General features: G+C 50.2%; 1 protein-coding gene across 2 annotated transcripts; it reads left to right on the top strand.

Moving 5' to 3' along the window:
- Positions 1 to 3,687: 3,687 nt before the first annotated feature.
- Positions 3,688 to 16,956, top strand: peli2 (pellino E3 ubiquitin protein ligase family member 2). Of its 2 annotated transcripts, XM_084681365.1 has the most exons (7): positions 3,688 to 3,729; positions 3,859 to 4,014; positions 8,348 to 8,477; positions 11,003 to 11,104; positions 11,657 to 11,854; positions 12,302 to 12,490; positions 13,533 to 16,956. In XM_084681365.1, the coding sequence occupies exons 2-7, from the start codon at positions 3,938 to 3,940 to the stop codon at positions 14,109 to 14,111; spliced, it is 1,275 nt and encodes a 424-aa protein (XP_084537491.1). In that variant the 5' UTR covers positions 3,688 to 3,729; positions 3,859 to 3,937; the 3' UTR covers positions 14,112 to 16,956. The 2 variants fall into 2 exon arrangements, with proteins under 2 accessions (XP_084537491.1, XP_084537483.1); XM_084681357.1 differs by having other exon boundaries at positions 3,692 to 4,014.
- The last annotated feature ends 480 nt before the right edge of the window (positions 16,957 to 17,436 follow it).

Here is a 17,436-nt window from a genome sequence, read left to right on the forward strand (position 1 = left end):
TGTGACTCAATGGAACGTTCTTTAGAACGTGACTCGGTACCTTTTTGATGTTGGATTTCAAGCCCGAGCTCTCAGCAACATGTCGTGAGACTGTTTTACGCAGGATTGTAAATGTGTCATACGGTAATTCAGTTTGGCTTGTAGTTATTTTTTTTTGCAGGATGTCAACAGAACAGTGCTGTTCTTTCCCAAGTCTTGTGAAACATTGTGCAAGCCAGACAATCATCCCTGCGTTCATCATCACCACCACTGTGGGCAGAACAGGAAGTGGGGCAGCTGCCACAAACTGTAATAACAACTTGTGGAGAATAACTGCCCTCTAGTCAGCGTTTTGGAAACTTCCACACTTTCCACTTCCTCAGGGCCTTTTGTTGTGGCAGGTTGTAGCAGGAATGTGTCCCAAGAGATATATTCCCAAGCAAAAGTAGGAGGAGGGAGTTGGAGCGAATGACTGTGATGGATGACAGTATTTGATGAAGTCGATATTTCTTCTTCTGTGGTCTGTTAATCACCTGGAGGCACATCTGAGGTCCTTCAGGAGGGTGCAACAAGAGGTCTGTTGTTTAGATGTGGTGTGTGTGTGTGTGGGGGGGGGGGCACATTCCTCCCATTCTCCCCCACTGTCATGCTGCAGTCAGCTGATTGGAAGCCAGGCCTCCTTCATCAGAGAGTTCTAGCGACACCACAGGCGCAACAGAACCCAAACACTGACCTCTGCTGTGTTCCCTCTCCTGGATACGCCTTCTGCATCTGTTGGGATCTGATTTACACACTTTAATATATGCAGAAGAAATGTATTGTCTTTTTAATTTTTTTAACAATTTGTGAGATTTACGCTCACTGTAATTGGAGCCATAATGGGTCCTTACCGGCTGCTGTTTCTTGCTTTTGCTGAAGAATTTGAAGCAGAGTGAGGCACTTTCCCTCAAATAGACCCAGTGGGGTACGTTTGCCGCTGGTTTTGAGGAGCGGCATTTCTTTTTATTTTCTTGTGAAATGTTATTCATGATGCAGCAAATGACACATGGCAATTACTGGAAAACTTGTACGCCATCGCAAGAAAAGAACCACGTAAATGAACTCCATGTGAAACTTTGGAATTCTGGAGGAAAAACAAAACTTACAAAGGCTTGAGTAAACGCACACATGTAAAAACGTCTCCCGCACAGTCCCATGACTCTTAAGGACCTTTTCGTGTTCACTTCCAGCTGCCTCGCTTCACCCACTCCTGGGAGGTGGGGGCTGGGATGTGGGTGAGGAAGTAAAATGCTGCTTTGTCCTCACTGTGCCATCCAGACTTACGTGGTTACTCCCTATTGTGCAATCCAGTTGCTGTGTTGTGCCTCTGTTGCTCATGCATCCTGCCTAGTAACATCAGCCTCCTCCTCCTAAACATAGATCTACACACACACACACACACACACACCTCAAACACACAACCACACAGCCACCATAGCAGATCCCTCCCTCCATCTGCTATCTATCACTGTGGTATGTGCTACAGAACCTTTGATCCCCTACTCCTCTGTGTGTGTGTGTGTGTGTGTGTCCTAGTATAGGAGCTTGCATGTGTGTATGATTGCAAGTGTACATGTGTGTGTGTGGGAGTGGAGCCCAATATGAAAAGGGAGTTATATGGAAATGGCTTTGAACAGGAGACAATACCCTGTGGATGAAAGAGGGCGTGGAAGGACAGACAGACACACACTGTGTGTCTGTAAACCCTCATTAGAACCGGGGCTGTTTCAGCTTGCTCAGGGCCTAGTCTGCAGTTTGGTTAAACGCTGATGGCAAGTATAGCTCAGTCCCTGTGCACCACCATATCATGCTGACGGTAACTCCCGGTTACTATTCATGGCCGTGTGTACGCGTAGGAACAGGAACCTATAAATGTCGCGGGTTAATCTGTCTGTATTACTTGCAGATGGAGAGATAAGATTAGAACGTCTGTGACCTCTTCCCAGTCTTAGGCCCCAGAGCCATCAGAGCTGCTTGACGGCGCCGTACGCACGGTCGATCACTCCCAGGAGAGGCCCACAGTCACCCCCAAACCTTTGGTTTTTGTGCAAAGTGTTATTGCACTTTGAAACTGGACACCCGTTCAGATGTAAGGCCGTAACAGCCAGGGGGGACCGGTGAGGGGGGTGGACTCTTGCTCCTGTACCAGGCAGAGGGAAGGAGAGCTCCAGGGTGGAGGGGAGGAGAGCTCCAGGGTGGAGGACAGCTCCAGGGTGGAGGGGAGGAGAGCTCCAGGGTGGAGGACAGCTCCAGGGTGGAGGGGAGGAGAGCTCCAGGGTGGAGGGGAGGAGAGCTCCAGGGTGGAGGGGAGGAGAGCTCCAGAGTGGAGGAGAGCTCCAGGGTGGAGGACAGCTCCGGGGTGGAGGAGAGCTCCAGGGTGGAGGACAGCTCCAGGGTGGAGGACAGCTCCTAGCACTGAGCCTAGTGAGAACAGTACAGGGACAGTGATGGAAAGAAGGTGTCAAACTAATGTGTACAAGTGGCACCTTCATTCAGTCAGAAAGGTGTGTGTTTCTGGGCAGATGGTCTGGGTTCAAATAGGAGTGTGAGGTTTTATTTATTTTTTTAATTAATTTTTTTACATACTTTACATTTTTCTGACATATATATATATTTTATCTTATCTTAGTCAAATGTTTCTTTCAAGACGTATATGTTAGATTTTATATAAAAGAAGGGATGAGTCGGATGTGTAGACGTCTCCAGGGAAGGCTAGTTAAGGCATATGGAGACACTTTGACTCCTGTGTGGTTGTTTTCACAGGCAGAGGAGGGTGCCATAAAGTGTCCTGTGATGGGGGTTGGGTTGGAGGTTGAAAGGGGTTACAAATGAACCGGGTTGAGTTAAAGACAATGCGTTGTGGCTTGTTAAGTGTTGGCCCATTCAGTGCTGCAACAAGAGCCCTGATTCACTCCATCTACATTTACATTTTATCATCATCAGTTGGCTGGAAAGCACAGGAAAAAAAACGAACCAGTCAGACATTGTGAAACCGCAGTTACATCATCAAAAAAGATGACTTCGTGAACGTTGGCAACGGACCCCAACTCTGCACCCAGCTGCCCCTCCACACATTATAAAAGGTCAGCGAAAAAAGGCGTGCTGTGTTTTCCATGTGTTTACAGTAGCGAGTTTGAACAATGACCCACAAAACAGCTGATTTTGTTGTCCTCTGGCACAACAGATGTTTACAGACCTATTTTGGCTTTCAATAGGAGACAATTGGACATGTCTGTCGTTACTTAAGTCACGAAATCAGTCACTCATGCAACTCTCATAAACTCTGACATATTCTTAACAACTCCACTAACTAGGTGAATGGTTAATAATAAGTATTGAAAGCTATGTCGCTTGCCCCTAGACTGTAGCCTTTGTTTACATAATAGAAGGTGCCGCCTCAAAACCAGCCTCGACCATAGGAGGTACACGCAAGAGGGTTGTCTAGCTAAAATATAATCTATTATTTGACAAAAAAAAGAAAAAGAGCGATTTAGAGTGCTTCACCGGATTTTAATCACTTTTAATCAATATATATTTAAAGGTAACTTCAAATAAATTGGAAGTCTAAAAACGTTTGTTGTCGACATATTATAGCATGTCCCCCCCAGAAAAAGTAAATGAGTTAAGGATGGTATGCTCCGCCCTGCTCAAGGCTGTTTTTGTATCTGCTTCAGAGCGGAGTGAACCGCTAAATTACGTTAATGACTAGTGGTGGGTGTAATTTCCTCTAAAACAAAGTTTTAATCCCACGATTCGTAAAGGAAAACTGATTTACCCAGTGACGCGACGTATTAAACGGGGTTTGTAGTGTAAAATGGTAATTTCTTACGCTTTTTGAAGGTAACTCAAGTGTACTCTCCCTTCGACTGGGACGAGCGCATTAGATCGAGAGGAGCCTGCTGTACCGAGGAAAAGACTCATGTTTTCGCCAAGTCAAGAGGAGCACTGTGCCCTGACCAAAGACCCAGTGAAATACGGAGAGCTTGTAGTCTTAGGGTAAGATCACTTATAAATAATTGTATTGAATATGAAGTCGTTTAACGTAATACATTTGACATTTAAAGTAATGAAAAGTTTGTGTTGATGTAGTCTACACATTTGCAGTTATTATAACCGCTGGCACGTTTCCTTGTCTGAAAATGTATTTTTGAGACGTTTTAAATAATTTAATTTTTACTGTCAACAATGGCCCAGGAATAAATGATTTGTTTACACAGGCAGAACGTTGTAATGGCTCGAGCCACTCCGACAAATTCACGCGCTCACGTTACCCAACAAATCAGGCACGTGTGTAATCAGGAAAGCGTAGCCAAAGTTTTAAAATCCCAGGCTTAAACGCCCAACTGTAGGTTTTTTTGCCCGCAGTCGTGGCCGATAATTCGACACGGCAACACCTCAACTAGGTAACTGATAACGTTTGTTGATGGTAAACTTGAGGCAGACATGAAAAGGCCTTCGTGTAAATGTGGAATTCCTATAAAGTTACAGCGCCAAGGTCTGCGCGCTCTCTGTTTCAACTTTGTACACAAGCAGCAGCGACTGCAGTCAGGTTTAGGAATTCGGAAGTGTTGCTGTCCCCTCCCCCAGTCCTTCGTACTGTTAAAAAAAAAAAAAAAAATAGCCACCGAGCCCCAGTCGACTTGTGACTTCAAGGTAGAAAGGAGAACTCGGGGTTTTCTCAGAAACCTTTAGGTGGATACAGAATAGCCAGTTTCTCACATTCAACTAAAGTATAACCTGCACACAAAAAGTTGTGGTCACCACACGCAGGGTTTTTTTTCTTTTTTTCCCAGTCGTTCAAATCTTTACTTTTTAAACCAAGACTGTTACCAAGTAATATTTGAATACTCTTATTACTGATATACTGTTGCCACACCAGGGCCCAAGGGCTATCCTACCATAAGGCCTCAGCTTGATTGGCTTCTAATGAAAAAATAACAGAAGTGTTTCAAACGCTGGACCATGTTTAATGTTAGGCTGCTAGTCCAGCTTATGGTAGAAAGTTAACCTTGCTCTACATTCATGGTACGGTGTTGTTATAAAAGATGGATGGGGAGGGTACGAAATAATGCATAAGTCATTTCTCTCAAGTTAGCTGCTTTGAGAATTTCATCTGAGGCATCTGTTAAAAGCATTTTGGGTTAGGTGCTTTTGAAAGATTAATGTAGGGCCTACAAGAATATGGTTCTGTCCTCCCTCTTTCTTAAATACCCATTCACTCTCCCTCTCTCTCTGTGTCTGTCTGTCTCTCTCTCTCTCTCTCTCTAAATCCTGTCACATTAGAGCGCTTACATTTGTACCCCGAGAACAAACACTGCTCTTGATGAGTTGGGAAGCGACACAACGCCGTCTGGAGCGCCGGTGGGGCCCTGGTCCCGGTGGAGTCAGGGCCACTGTGCCCACCTCCTCTGGCAGCGCGTGGTGTCGCTGGCCCCGGCCAGCAGGGGGGCTGTGTGTGTGTGTGTGGGGGGGGGGGGCTCCTGGGGAATGAAAGGAGGGATTGATCAGCGCCTCCACCTCTCCCTCCTCTCCCTGTCCATTGTTCCTGCCGGCAAACTGGTCCTATTGAGAAGACTCTGTGGAGGGACACAGGCTGGGTCCTGCTGTGGGGACACAGGCTGGGTCCTGCTGTGGGGACACAGGCTGGGTCCTGCTGTGGGGACACAGGCTGGGTCCTGCTGTGGGGACACAGGCTGGGTCCTGCTGTGGGGACACAGGCTGGGTCCTGCTGTGGGGACACAGGCTGGGTCCTGCTGTGGGGACACAGGCTGGGTCCTGCTGTGGAGGGACACAGGCTGGGTCCTGCTGTGGAGGGACACAGGCTGGGTCCTGCTGTGGGGACACAGGCTGGGTCCTGCTGTGGGGACACAGGCTGGGTCCTGCTGTGGAGGGACACAGGCTGGGTCCTGCTGTGGGGACACAGGCTGGGTCCTGCTGTGGGGACACAGGCTGGGTCCTGCTGTGGAGGGACACAGGCTGGGTCCTGCTGTGGGGACACAGGCTGGGTCCTGCTGTGGAGGGACACAGGCTGGGTCCTGCTGTGGGGACACAGGCTGGGTCCTGCTGTGGGGACACAGGCTGGGTCCTGCTGTGGAGGGACACAGGCTGGGTCCTGCTGTGGGGACACAGGCTGGGTCCTGCTGTGGAGGGACACAGGCTGGGTCCTGCTGTGGGGACACAGGCTGGGTCCTGCTGTGGGTAACGGCAGTGGTACTCTGGTACAACCCCCAAACGCTGCCGCCGGTCATCTCAGACCTGAGGCCGCAGAGAGCTGCTGGGCCGTGACAACCAGAGCTCCACCCTCCTGGTTACAGATGGGCTTTTTATATATATTATTTTGCTTTTTTATCATCTGTTGTTTATTGACAGGACAGTTGGAGAGAGAGGGGGGTGGGGGAGACATGCAAACCTAACAGCCCTGGACTTCTCTGACGTTTTCGCAAGACTATCTCTAACGTAAACGTATCGCCCTGCCTTCACTTCTCTTTACATGATACACATGTAGAGAGAGAGAGAGCGTGTACGTGTGTGTCGGAGCTAGAGGACAGTTGAAAGCCTCTAATCCTTCCTGCTGAGTATCGGTCTAAATCCATTCCCTGTCTGGCACAGGTCAGAAGGGAAAGGGATTACAATTAGCCGCCGCTTCAGCGTTAAAGAGGCTGTTCTAGCGAGAGCCGTGACACAGAGGTTCAGGTGAAACAGACTTCCTGTCGGTCACAAAGAACTCACCGTGTGTGTCACGTCTCACCCAGGTGGAGGGGAGCCACTGCTGAGGCATGCTGGGTAACGGGTAGTTACACCAGAGCTTCGCTCACTTCGGGCTTCGAACGCGGAACCTCCGACTCGCAAGCGCGACAACTAACCAGCTAAGCCACCAGAAAGCTAGCTTTTCTCTGGCGCGGGTGGACTGTACTTATACTGAGGAGTGAGTTTAACCAATCCCCCTCGGCTACACTGACATCAGACTAGTAGAGGCAATCGGGTAGGCCTACACGAGCATGAGCCACACAGCAGTGCAGGCTAGGAAGCGGTGCGTTGACTGAGAGAGCCAGCCTCGTCCTCAGAGGCAGGTGGATAGAGGCTGGTCAGGGGGCAGGAGGGCTCTCCCAGACCTCCTCCTGGGCTGTGTGAAGGCCCCAGCCTCTTCTCTGAGGGTTCCTACTGCAGCCTAACTGTGAACTCTCCCCTGACTGAGACCATGTGTTCCCCAGCCGGCCTGGTCGTGGGGGGACAGGTGGCCTGGAGGGGGGGGGGGGGAGGCATGTGTGTTGGATGGAGCAGAGCATGGGGTGTCTCAGCTGCAGAGACCAGCTGGCAGAGAGAGAAAGACAGAGAGAGAGAGACTAGTAATGACTGGATTGAAGGCAGGGTACTTCTCAGTCACAAACTCACCATGGAAAGGCAGACAAAGGGGAAGGGTTTCACTTCCTCAAACAAAACAAAAAAACATTTTTCAGATAATCTCAGACTATATTCTAATGTATGATGATTTTCATCTATCTTTCGCTTTTATCCAAAGGGTATACACAGTACAAGAGGGATTTGCACCTACTGCTTCTTATTCTACAAGTGCTCTAACCACTAGGCCACCCCCTCCCCCTAGTTTGATTGGACGGTACAAACGTGCCCGTGGAGGAAGGTTGCGTTTTGAGAGCATCTGGCCGAGGCCCGGGCCATCACAAGGCTCCTAAACATAGACCAAATGAAAACACTCTGGGCAGAGTAGCTGTTACGATGAAGACATTTTTGCGGAGGGGTATTTTTGATGGAGTCGGTTCGGGTTCCACTCCTGTTGGGGAAAGAGACCTATCCTGGCATGCGGTGGAAGCCTGCGAGTCAGTGTTCCAGCCTGTCTGTGATGTCCTGGAAAGGCCAGCCTGCCTGACGCACATCCTCCCCTCTGCCCCGGGACAGGAACAGCTGGAGGTCTGCTTCAGGAGCCGACAGACACAGGAACCAGTATTAAAGTCTGTTATGTAACGGTTGTAATCTAAGGTGATGCTTGCCTTACGGGACTAATATGGATGGTTGCCTTAGCGAGGATGGCTCTGACCAAAGTGGTTGTGGGCCCCAGGCCAGGGCACTCCCTCCAGAACTATTGTTTTATTTATCCTTCTGTCCCAAAGATACTGTGTTTTGTGTGAAGCTAAAACAAAGTTCCTACAATACTGGGACTAACCTTTTTGTTTGTTTCTCTCTCTGTATCTATATGTCTGTATCTCACTCTGTCTCTCCTACCTCTTTTTTTCTGTCTCTCACTGTCTCTCACTGTCTCTCTCTCTCTCTGTCTCTGTCTCTGTCTCTCTCTCTCTGTATATCAATGTCTCAGGTACAATGGCTCCCTGCCCAACGGGGACCGCGGTCGAAGGAAAAGCAGGTTTGCTCTCTACAGAAGGACGAAGGCCAACGGTGTCAAACCCAGCACCGTCCACATCCTCACCACTCCCCAAGCCAGCAAGGTAAACACTGCCGGAACAAGGCGTGATTTCAAGAAACGTCAACAGACACCTCTGTTGATTCAAGCACTTGTCCAGAGTCTGTGTAAGCAATCACCTGAAGGAGCAATTGTACTCAGCGAAAACAAGCATTTGTTTTCTCCGGGTTGGTGTTTGTTGTGTAGTAGATAAGCTGCTGGTGTAAGCCCCTCCTCCTAGCTGTGGTCCTGGGAGAGTGTGTGTCAGGATGGCCGGTTCCAGGACTGCATGTCTGTCCTCTCACATTCCTGATTCTGGTCTCCTAGCAAAGACAGACAAACAAGCCGGAGGGCGCGCTGACGTCGGCACTTCACTTCTCCCAGGCCCTCGCTTCAAAACCAAAACACTTCTCGTTCTCGTTTCACTCCTCTGGCTCCAAGGCCTTATGGGGTTGGGTTACTCTCTCTCTCTCTCTCTCTCTCTCTCTCTCTCTGTCTCTCTGTCTCTCTGTCTCTCTCTCTCTCTGTCTTTTCTCTCACTGTTTCCCTCTGTCTCTCTCTCTCTCTGTCCTTTCTCTCACTGCCTGACTCTCTCCCACACCCCCACAGTGTGACAAACGAGTGTTGATGGTTATCGTTGGGGCCGAGCTATGCGGGCTAGCTGCTAGCTGATAAGGGTTAGGAGTCGTTTCTCAGAAGGTCTGAGAGGCAGATGGCGCCAGGCTGTCACAACCAACCACATCCCTCCACATGAGGACGCCGCTTCACGGAAAAGGAGAAGCTCTCCGGGTGGTGACCTTGCTCACCCTTCACCCCCCCGACACCCACCCCCGCCAACACCAGCTCTGGATTAGTAGGGTGAAGTTTTGAGGAAGTTGACCACACACACACACACACACACACACACACACACACAGGCTGTTGAAAATAGCTGTTCCTTCAGAGGCGGACAGGAATAGAAGCGTGTTTTTGAGTGTTCCTGGCCCTCATTGGCGGCCCTGTTTAGCTGTAGCACTGCTGACATGTTGGAATCCAGCAGCTCTGTGCTAGCGACAACAAGGCTGCAGCTCAGTCAGTAATGTCTGTTTCATTCAGTTTTCTTAATCCCGCTCTCTCTTACCCTCCTTCCCTTTCTCCATCTCTCTCTCCCTCCCTCTATCTAGTACATACTTTCCCTCTCTACCTCCTCTTTATCCCCCCCCATCTCTAAATGTGTTTATTCTTTCTTTCCTCTTTCTAAATGTCCCTCCCTCCCTCCCTCCCTCCCTCCCTCCCTCCCTCCCTCCCTCCCTCCCTCCCTCCCTCCCTCCCTCCCTCCCTCCCTCCCTCCCTCCCTCCCTCCCTCCCTCCCTCCCTCCCTCCCTCCCTCCCTCCCTCCAAGCCTTGTCTCCCTCCCTCCCTCCAAGCCTTGTCTCCCACCCAGTGTTCCCATATGAGCTGTGAGCAGGTTTAGTGTGACACACGGGACGGCACCCTGGTGCTCACGGCAGATAATGAGCACAGCTGATCTCTGCCACCCATCCAGCCCCCCATTCAGACCCTGCCTCTGCTCTCTAATCTGCACACTTGATCTCAATTACAGGTCCGTGTGTGTGTGTGTGTTTGCTCCTGAAGGGGTTCCCAACGTCACAAAGTTAGTGTTTCTCTCTCAGTGGTGTTTAATCTCGCTGGGTCAACCTCTCTCCCCTCCCAGACCCAGGGGGAGGGGAACCTCTCTCCCCCCCAGACCCAGGTGGAGGGGAACCTCTCTCCCCTCCCAGACCCAGGGGGAGGGGAACCTCTCTCCCCTCCCAGACCCAGGGGGAGGGGAACCTCTCTCCCCTCTCAGACCCAGGGGGAGGAGAACCTCTCTCCCCTCCCAGACCCAGGGGGAAGGGTTGGGCTCTGTTCCTTCTGTAATACAGACCAGCTTCTCTGTCTGCTGCTGCAGCCCACTGCTGCTCTGACCCACTTGCTCACTCCCTGACTCACATGTTTGGGAAGCGGAAATCACAGATTAGTGCTAGCTGGTTGTCTGGTTGGTCGACAGGCTGGCTGGCTGTTGGATGTGGAAGTGTGTCTCTACTGGTTTGGCTCCTCTCCCCCTCTTTAGGCAGTTCAGCTGATAGCCTGGCATCTGTTGACCAGAGTCCAGAGGACACTTAATGGTTGCTGTCATGGGAGTGTTACTTCACAGGAACACAACCCCCATCCCCCGCCCCCCCACCCCTCTCAAAGTGCTTTAGTCCCTGGCCTGTAGTGTGCAGGGATCTTAGCAAGGGTATTGCAACAGTACTGGCCCTGATGGTGGAGGGGACTGGGCATGCTCACATCGTGATCCACAGCCTGAGCCACTGTGGACTTTGACACAGTACTCAGTCACATGGTGCTGGCTCACATAGCAAGCTTCCTGATTCCATCAACAGGAAGCACAAGGCCTTTGTTGTTGTGGCTGTATGTAGCATCAGACATGATCAACGTGAAGCTCAGTCGCCAGTATAAGCGCTTTGATCCTTCTCTGAAGGGTCTCACTGTGTTGCAGTTGTGAGAACAGATCCAGTCTCTGAAACATGTCCTTTGTTTGTGTTCCAGGCGGTGCACTGTAAAGGCCAGCACAGTATCTCCTACACCCTGTCCAGGAACCACACTGTGGTGGTGGAGTACTGCCATGACAAAGACACCGACATGTTTCAGGTAAAGCCCAACCGCCAACCAGGCAGCCATTTTGAAAAACGATTGTTGTGTTTATCGACGAAGCTCTGTTTTTAGAACTCTCCACCACCGCCAGAGACGATTGGGTTGTGCAGACAAGGGCCTCATGGTCAGGCTGTTGCGAGGGCCCAGACCCACTCCTCTGCTGATCTGTGGAGACAGACTGGCACAAGCTGAGCAGATTGAGGAAGTGAAAGGAGAAGATGAAATGTGTTTTGTTCTGCCTGGGCCAGAATATGATCCGAGTTCCACCACTTCCCCTACGTATGACCTGTAGTGTCTCTGTGGCAAACATGATATGAGGTTTTGGTCAATGTCTGATATTTCTCCTTTGACATGTCATGCTGTGTGCGATAACCTGACCAAGTCACATGTCGTCTACTCTAGTCTATGAAATTGATTACTGACCCAAAACGTTTTTTTTTTCTTCTTTTATTCAGTTTGAACAACAACCTGTGTCTATAAGTTTGTCGTAAAGTTGCTAACGTCAGGACCTAATCATGTTCATGGATCATGTGACTGTGCTGCCTGCAGATCGGCCGCTCCACGGAGAGCCCTATAGACTTTGTGGTGACGGACACTGTGTCAGGGGGTCAGGAGGGAGAGGACACCCCCGTCACCCAGAGCACCATCTCCCGCTTCGCCTGCAGGGTGGTCTGCGAGCGCACCCCACCCTTCACCGCCCGCATCTACGCTGCCGGCTTCGACTCCTCCAAGAACATCTTCCTGGGGGTACGGACGGACGGAGGGAGGGTTGTCTTCCTGTTTTCATTAGAGTAGGATGGATGGATGGATGGTTGGCTGTTGATGTGGAAGTGTGTCTCTACTGGTTTGGCTCCTCTCCCCCTCTTTACGGAGCTGAAGTTCATCTGTTCATCTCCTAACTTCATGTTCCATGAAAATGGGAAATGTGGATGCTCTCTGTTGCTCATTAACATTTAAAGACACGATGGTTACTGCCCTGTTTTGCAAGTTGGAACACCGCCGCACTGCCAAAATGGAAGTTTGCCTGGAATGCAACTAACCACACAGAGCAAACTAGATTAACAAACACAATTTCTACCAGCAGCACTGTTATGCAAGGACACGGTGTGTGTGTGCGTGCATGTGTTTGCATGTGTGTGTGTGTGTGTTTGTCTGTGTGTGACGTTGCTCTTGCTCCTCCCCAACCCGTTCTAGGAGAAAGCCGCCAAGTGGAAGAACCCAGATGGTCACATGGACGGCCTGACGACCAATGGGGTGCTGGTGATGCACCCGAGGGGCGGGTTCACAGAGGAGTCGCAGCCAGGAGTGTGGAGGGAGATCTCTGTGTGTGGAGACGTTTACACCCTGAGGGAGACGCGCTCGGCCCAGACCAGAGGGAAACTGGTGAGGAGCAGCACTCGCTCACTCACTCATCCTCTCATACTCATCCTCTAACACTCATCCTCTCACTCACGCATCCTCTCACACACTCATCCTCTCACACACTCATCCTCTCACTCACTCATCCTCTCATACACTCATCCTCTCACACACTCATCCTGTCACTCACTCATCCTCTCACACTCCTCTCCTCTCACACACTCATCCTCTCATACACTCATCCACTCACTCATCCTGTCACTCACTCATCCTCTCACTCACTCATCCTCTCACTCACTCATCCTGTCACACACTCATCCTCTCATACACTCATCCTCTCACTCACTCATCCTCTCATACGCTCATCCTCTCCTTTCACTCATCCTCTCATACACTCATCCTCTCATACACTCATCCTCTCACTCCTCTCCTCTCTTACACTCATCCTGTCATACACTCATCCTCTCACTCCTCTCCTCTCTTACACTCATCCTCTCATACACTCATCCTCTCACTCCTCTCCTGTCATACACTCATCCTCTCATACACTCATCCTCTCACACACTCATCCTCTCATACACTCATCCTCTCACTCCTCTCCTCTCTTACAGTCATCCAGCATCTGTTGTTCTTTAAACAAACATCAAAGCTAATATAACAATAGAGACCACTTAAAATGTACATTTGTATGTTATTTATCTAATTTAAAAGGAATTGTGTACAGTTTAAAATGTAAATGTCACCATTTGATGCAGTGTACCAGATTACAGCTTTCAGGTCATTCACACCTGTAGTCCCTAGGTAGGTCCTTAAGATGCACCTCTTGAATAGAGTCAGCATTATATTCAGCAGATGACATTTGTGCCCTCAGAGTAAACACCCTCCCCAAAACAAACCACTCATTTTCCACCTGACTCAGGTTTCCCTTCACGTGTTAAGCATATAATCCCCAAAGACACCCAACCTGTTTCCAGACTAGTTCCTAGCCAGCGTCCCCAGCCTCTGCGAGAAGCAGGACTTCCTGTGTGCTCTTCTAACGGGCTGCGCCGCCTCGCTCCCCCTGCAGGTGGAGACAGAGAGCAACGTGCTGCTGGACGGCTCCCTGGTGGACCTGTGCGGGGCCACCCTTCTGTGGCGCACGGCCGACGGCCTCTTCCACACCCCCACCCAGAAGCACCTGGAAGCCCTGCGGCAGGAGATCAACGCGGGGCGGCCCCAGTGCCCCGTGGGCCTCAACACCCTGGCCTTCCCCAGCCTGCAGCGCAGCCGCGCCCTGCCCTCCCTGGAGGACAAGCAGCCCTGGGTGTACCTGGCGTGCGGCCACGTCCACGGCTACCACGACTGGGGCCACCGGTCGGAGCAGGAGCCCAACGCCCAGCGGGAGTGCCCCATGTGCAGGACAGTGGGACCCTACGTGGCTCTGTGGCTGGGCTGCGAACCTGCCTTCTACGTGGACACGGGAGCCCCCACGCACGCCTTCGTGCCCTGCGGACACGTGTGCTCCGAGAAGTCGGCCAAGTACTGGGCGGAGATCCCCCTGCCCCACGGCACGCACGCCTTCCACGCCGCCTGCCCCTTCTGCGCCACCCAGCTCAGCCTCGCCCAGGGCTGCGCCAAGCTCATCTTCCAGGGACCCATTGACTGATCCGTGGGGGGGTCTGGCCCTGACCCCCGCGGCTGGTGGGCAGGGAGGGCAGGAGTGCCGAAATGCTGTGAAACTGTTCCCGTTTCCTTCTCTTCTGTTTTTTTGTTCTGTTCTCTGTTTTTTTAAAATCTCTTCTCATCTGACTGTGGAGGGGATCCAGTTCTCCCCAGGCAGGCTGCTCTGGGGTGTGCACTGCCTCTGTGTGGGCCAAGGCTCCGTGCAGTTTAGCCCAGAAGCAGCGGCCCATTACACTGTGTTTGACTTGGACTTCCTCCGGGTCTTTGGAGGGCCGCTGGGACAAACGCAACAACAGAAGCAACACACAGATGTGGAGCACACTTGACTTGAGGCTGGACAACCAAACCCTCTCAATTGAACTGTCGGACACCCGTTCGTTTTTTGTTTTCAACAGAGCTGAAACCTCTTCTTTTTTTCTTTTTTTTTTTGCTGATGATGATGCTGCTCATTTCAAGTACAAGGGCTATGGAACAGGGAGGGGTGAGAGAGAGTTGTTTGGACTACCCGTCATGAACCATCACATCAGTCCCGTCTTCTTCCTCCAGCGGACAAGGCCGGTCTGAGATTCTCCCCGCCGGTTCCTGCTGGCTTTGAGATGAATGATTCCTGCGGTGCCCGACAGCTGGCCTGTTGGCTGTGAGAAGGTCAGAGCTAGCGTGCGACGCTCATCTGGTGGAACAGGCTGCAAGGCCCTAAAGAACATGGAACCTGGGCTGAGCTGAGCTCTCTGTTAGCTTGGAGAACTGACCTGAGACTAAAGTCAACACAAACCTTTATCTGTGTGTACATACATGTATCTGAGTGCCTCAGAAGCCCAGTGAATCCTGGGAATATTTTTTTTGCTAGACGATAAAAAAAAGAAAAAAAAAGAAGCTATTTTGTTGAAGGTGTAGGGTTCGAATTTTAAATACAATGTAAGTATAAAGATATGAAAGCCGATATGGGGGTCCCTTTCCACATTTTTATCTTTTTAAGAAGTATTTTACTACACTGAGGCCCGTGTACAGTTTTCTAATGAAAATGTTAATATATTTTTCTCTTGTTTAACTATTGTGTGCAGTAGGTTGAACTGTGCAGGTTTGTTTAATGTGTCAACACTCTGTAGAGCTCAACCAGAGCTCCCCCCCTCTCCCCCATCAAGAAACAAGAGGCTACGTCAATCAACATAGTGAACCATGATGGCAATGAATGTATTCCAATACATGGATTCTCCTCACCAACTGTGCTTTATCCTGAATTGTAGCTATTCCTTCAGCGAATGGCTCGATCTGTTTCGAATCAACGCAGCTCTACTGCAAACCCGCACGGGCGTTCCACGACATCACCAGAGCCTTGTTCAGCAGCTGAAAGCTTGTACCTTTTTTAAGAGCGTTCTCTGGGGCACATCCATCCACACCTGTGAGCTGGGTTTGGCCTCGCCCCGCACTCAAAGTTACCGAGTGCGATCTGCACTGTTCCATTCTTAGCTTTATCGCGTGGCTGGGTGCGATCCAGTGATTTGTACACTGCATAGCCTGGCGCAGTCACAGGCAGCAGCATTAGAGGATTATACCAAATAATATGAGGCTGGACTGTTTCCTCTCTCCAGACGCCTCCTTCAACCCAAAGTGTTGCTGTAAACGAACTTGGAACCAAAACTCTGAGAACAGTCTGGTCTTTCCCTCGCTGGCACTGTGCGGCTCACCAGGCGCCGAGGATCAGAATATTATCTTGCACAATGCCAATCTTTTCTTCTTTTTTTTTTATCCAATTGTGGAAATTGATTAAGTGGTCCAAAGAAGCTTATGAATGAGAGCAGACATTTAAGTTGGTGAAAGTACAAAGCTATACTTTTCAACAACGTTGAAGCCAAATGATTTAGACATGAAGTGGGTCTCCGTTGTGCGAAGGTGCTCCCTTCCTAGGGTGACCCTGAAAAGGAGGACACTTGGGTCCGAAAAGGAGGACAACCCCCCCCCCCCCCCCCCCACCCCAGACAGTACCATTCCCCAAACGATTTCAATTGTAATAGAAATTAAAATATATAATTTGGTCAACTCAGCAGAGGTTGTTTTATCATCCGCTGTTGTTGTGTTCGGAGCAAAAAATGAAGTGCCCGTCAGAACTAGCATTATCGTTGTGCTGTTGCCTAGCGCAGGCATGCCGCTCTAAAGCCCTTTTCCCTCTACTACTCACGTCTATATCAATTAGACAGAGCTTACAGAAGGTATGATATTGATCTTTGCTGCTCTTGGTGACAAAGTGTAGTGCTGAACTCCACGTAGGTTTGAAGGAGGTCTTTCTTTTTGGCATCTGAAAGCCCACGCGAGTGGTAAATTGCGACGGTGGGCAGGAAGGGTCAAAAAGGAGGACATGCAACAGCGGTCCGGACAAAGGGCTGGAAAACCTGACTGTCCGGCCGAAATCCAGATGTCTGGTCACCCTATCCCTTCCCTGTGACATACGTACCATGCAGGTGGACCACTGAGATGCTGATGGGCTCGCTGCCTCAGCGGGGTGAAGCCATTTTCACGGCCCGGCAGAGAGAAGCCAAGAGAGGCTTGTTTTTGTGATTTCTCCGCGGAGCAGGGTGACAGACGTGTCCTACTGTGGCATTCCTTTCAACACTTTAGCTGTACACGGTACTCTAGTACCTACACAGTTCCCTTCACGGTCCCTTTGACGTGCTCTGTAGCCTGCCACTACCAACAAAAAGCAGCCGGCGTAAACATTCCCCATAGAAGACGTGATGACCACCGGCGCCTCTGTAACTCTGAACAAAAGGCCATGACACGCACTGATGCCCCCAATGCCTACTTGCAAAATAAACAAAAGAAAAAAACAACAACATTAGTCTGTTCTTTATTTTCTTTCATTTTTACGACTGCAATTTTCTTTGTTGCGTTGGTATGATCAATCATTAACATAACTCTAAGCTATATGGTTTCTGTCTCTGTACTCTTACTGCAAAGGGTAGGGCTTGTGTTTGGTCTCTGAACCCTTTTTAGAAGTGACAGGAAAGATGCGGAGGGTCATGCTTATAGGGAGGTGGTGAGCCACCCCGGCACAAAATGATCTTTAGTTTATTATATAAGTGTGGCTTTGGTTGTGGTTGCCAACAAGTTACATCATTCTTCGGTTTCAGCATATCCTTTTCCATCTAATTGATTTAATTTTTATAGCTCAAAAAGTCAGATTATTTTATCTGGCTCGTCAGATCAGATCAGTCCTGTCTTCATTCAGAAGCCTCCCTTCTTCTGCCAGAGTGTCATTCCCTGTAGCCGCCACACAGGGGCGCTATTCCCTCAACAATAGTGTAGCGCTGCCA

Source organism: Hypomesus nipponensis, chromosome 3, assembly GCF_054491055.1.
Source record: "Hypomesus nipponensis isolate SF chromosome 3, ASM5449105v1, whole genome shotgun sequence".
In the NCBI taxonomy this organism is placed as follows: domain Eukaryota; kingdom Metazoa; phylum Chordata; class Actinopteri; order Osmeriformes; family Osmeridae; genus Hypomesus; species Hypomesus nipponensis.

Coding starts and splice junctions, on each gene's coding strand:
- peli2 (XM_084681365.1), top strand. CDS start 3,938: ATGTTTTCGCCAAGTCAAGAGGAGCACTGTGCCCTGACCAAAGACCCA. Junction 4,015..8,347: donor GGAGAGCTTGTAGTCTTAGG/GTAAGATCACTT, acceptor TCAATGTCTCAG/GTACAATGGCTCCCTGCCCA. Junction 8,478..11,002: donor CCACTCCCCAAGCCAGCAAG/GTAAACACTGCC, acceptor TTTGTGTTCCAG/GCGGTGCACTGTAAAGGCCA.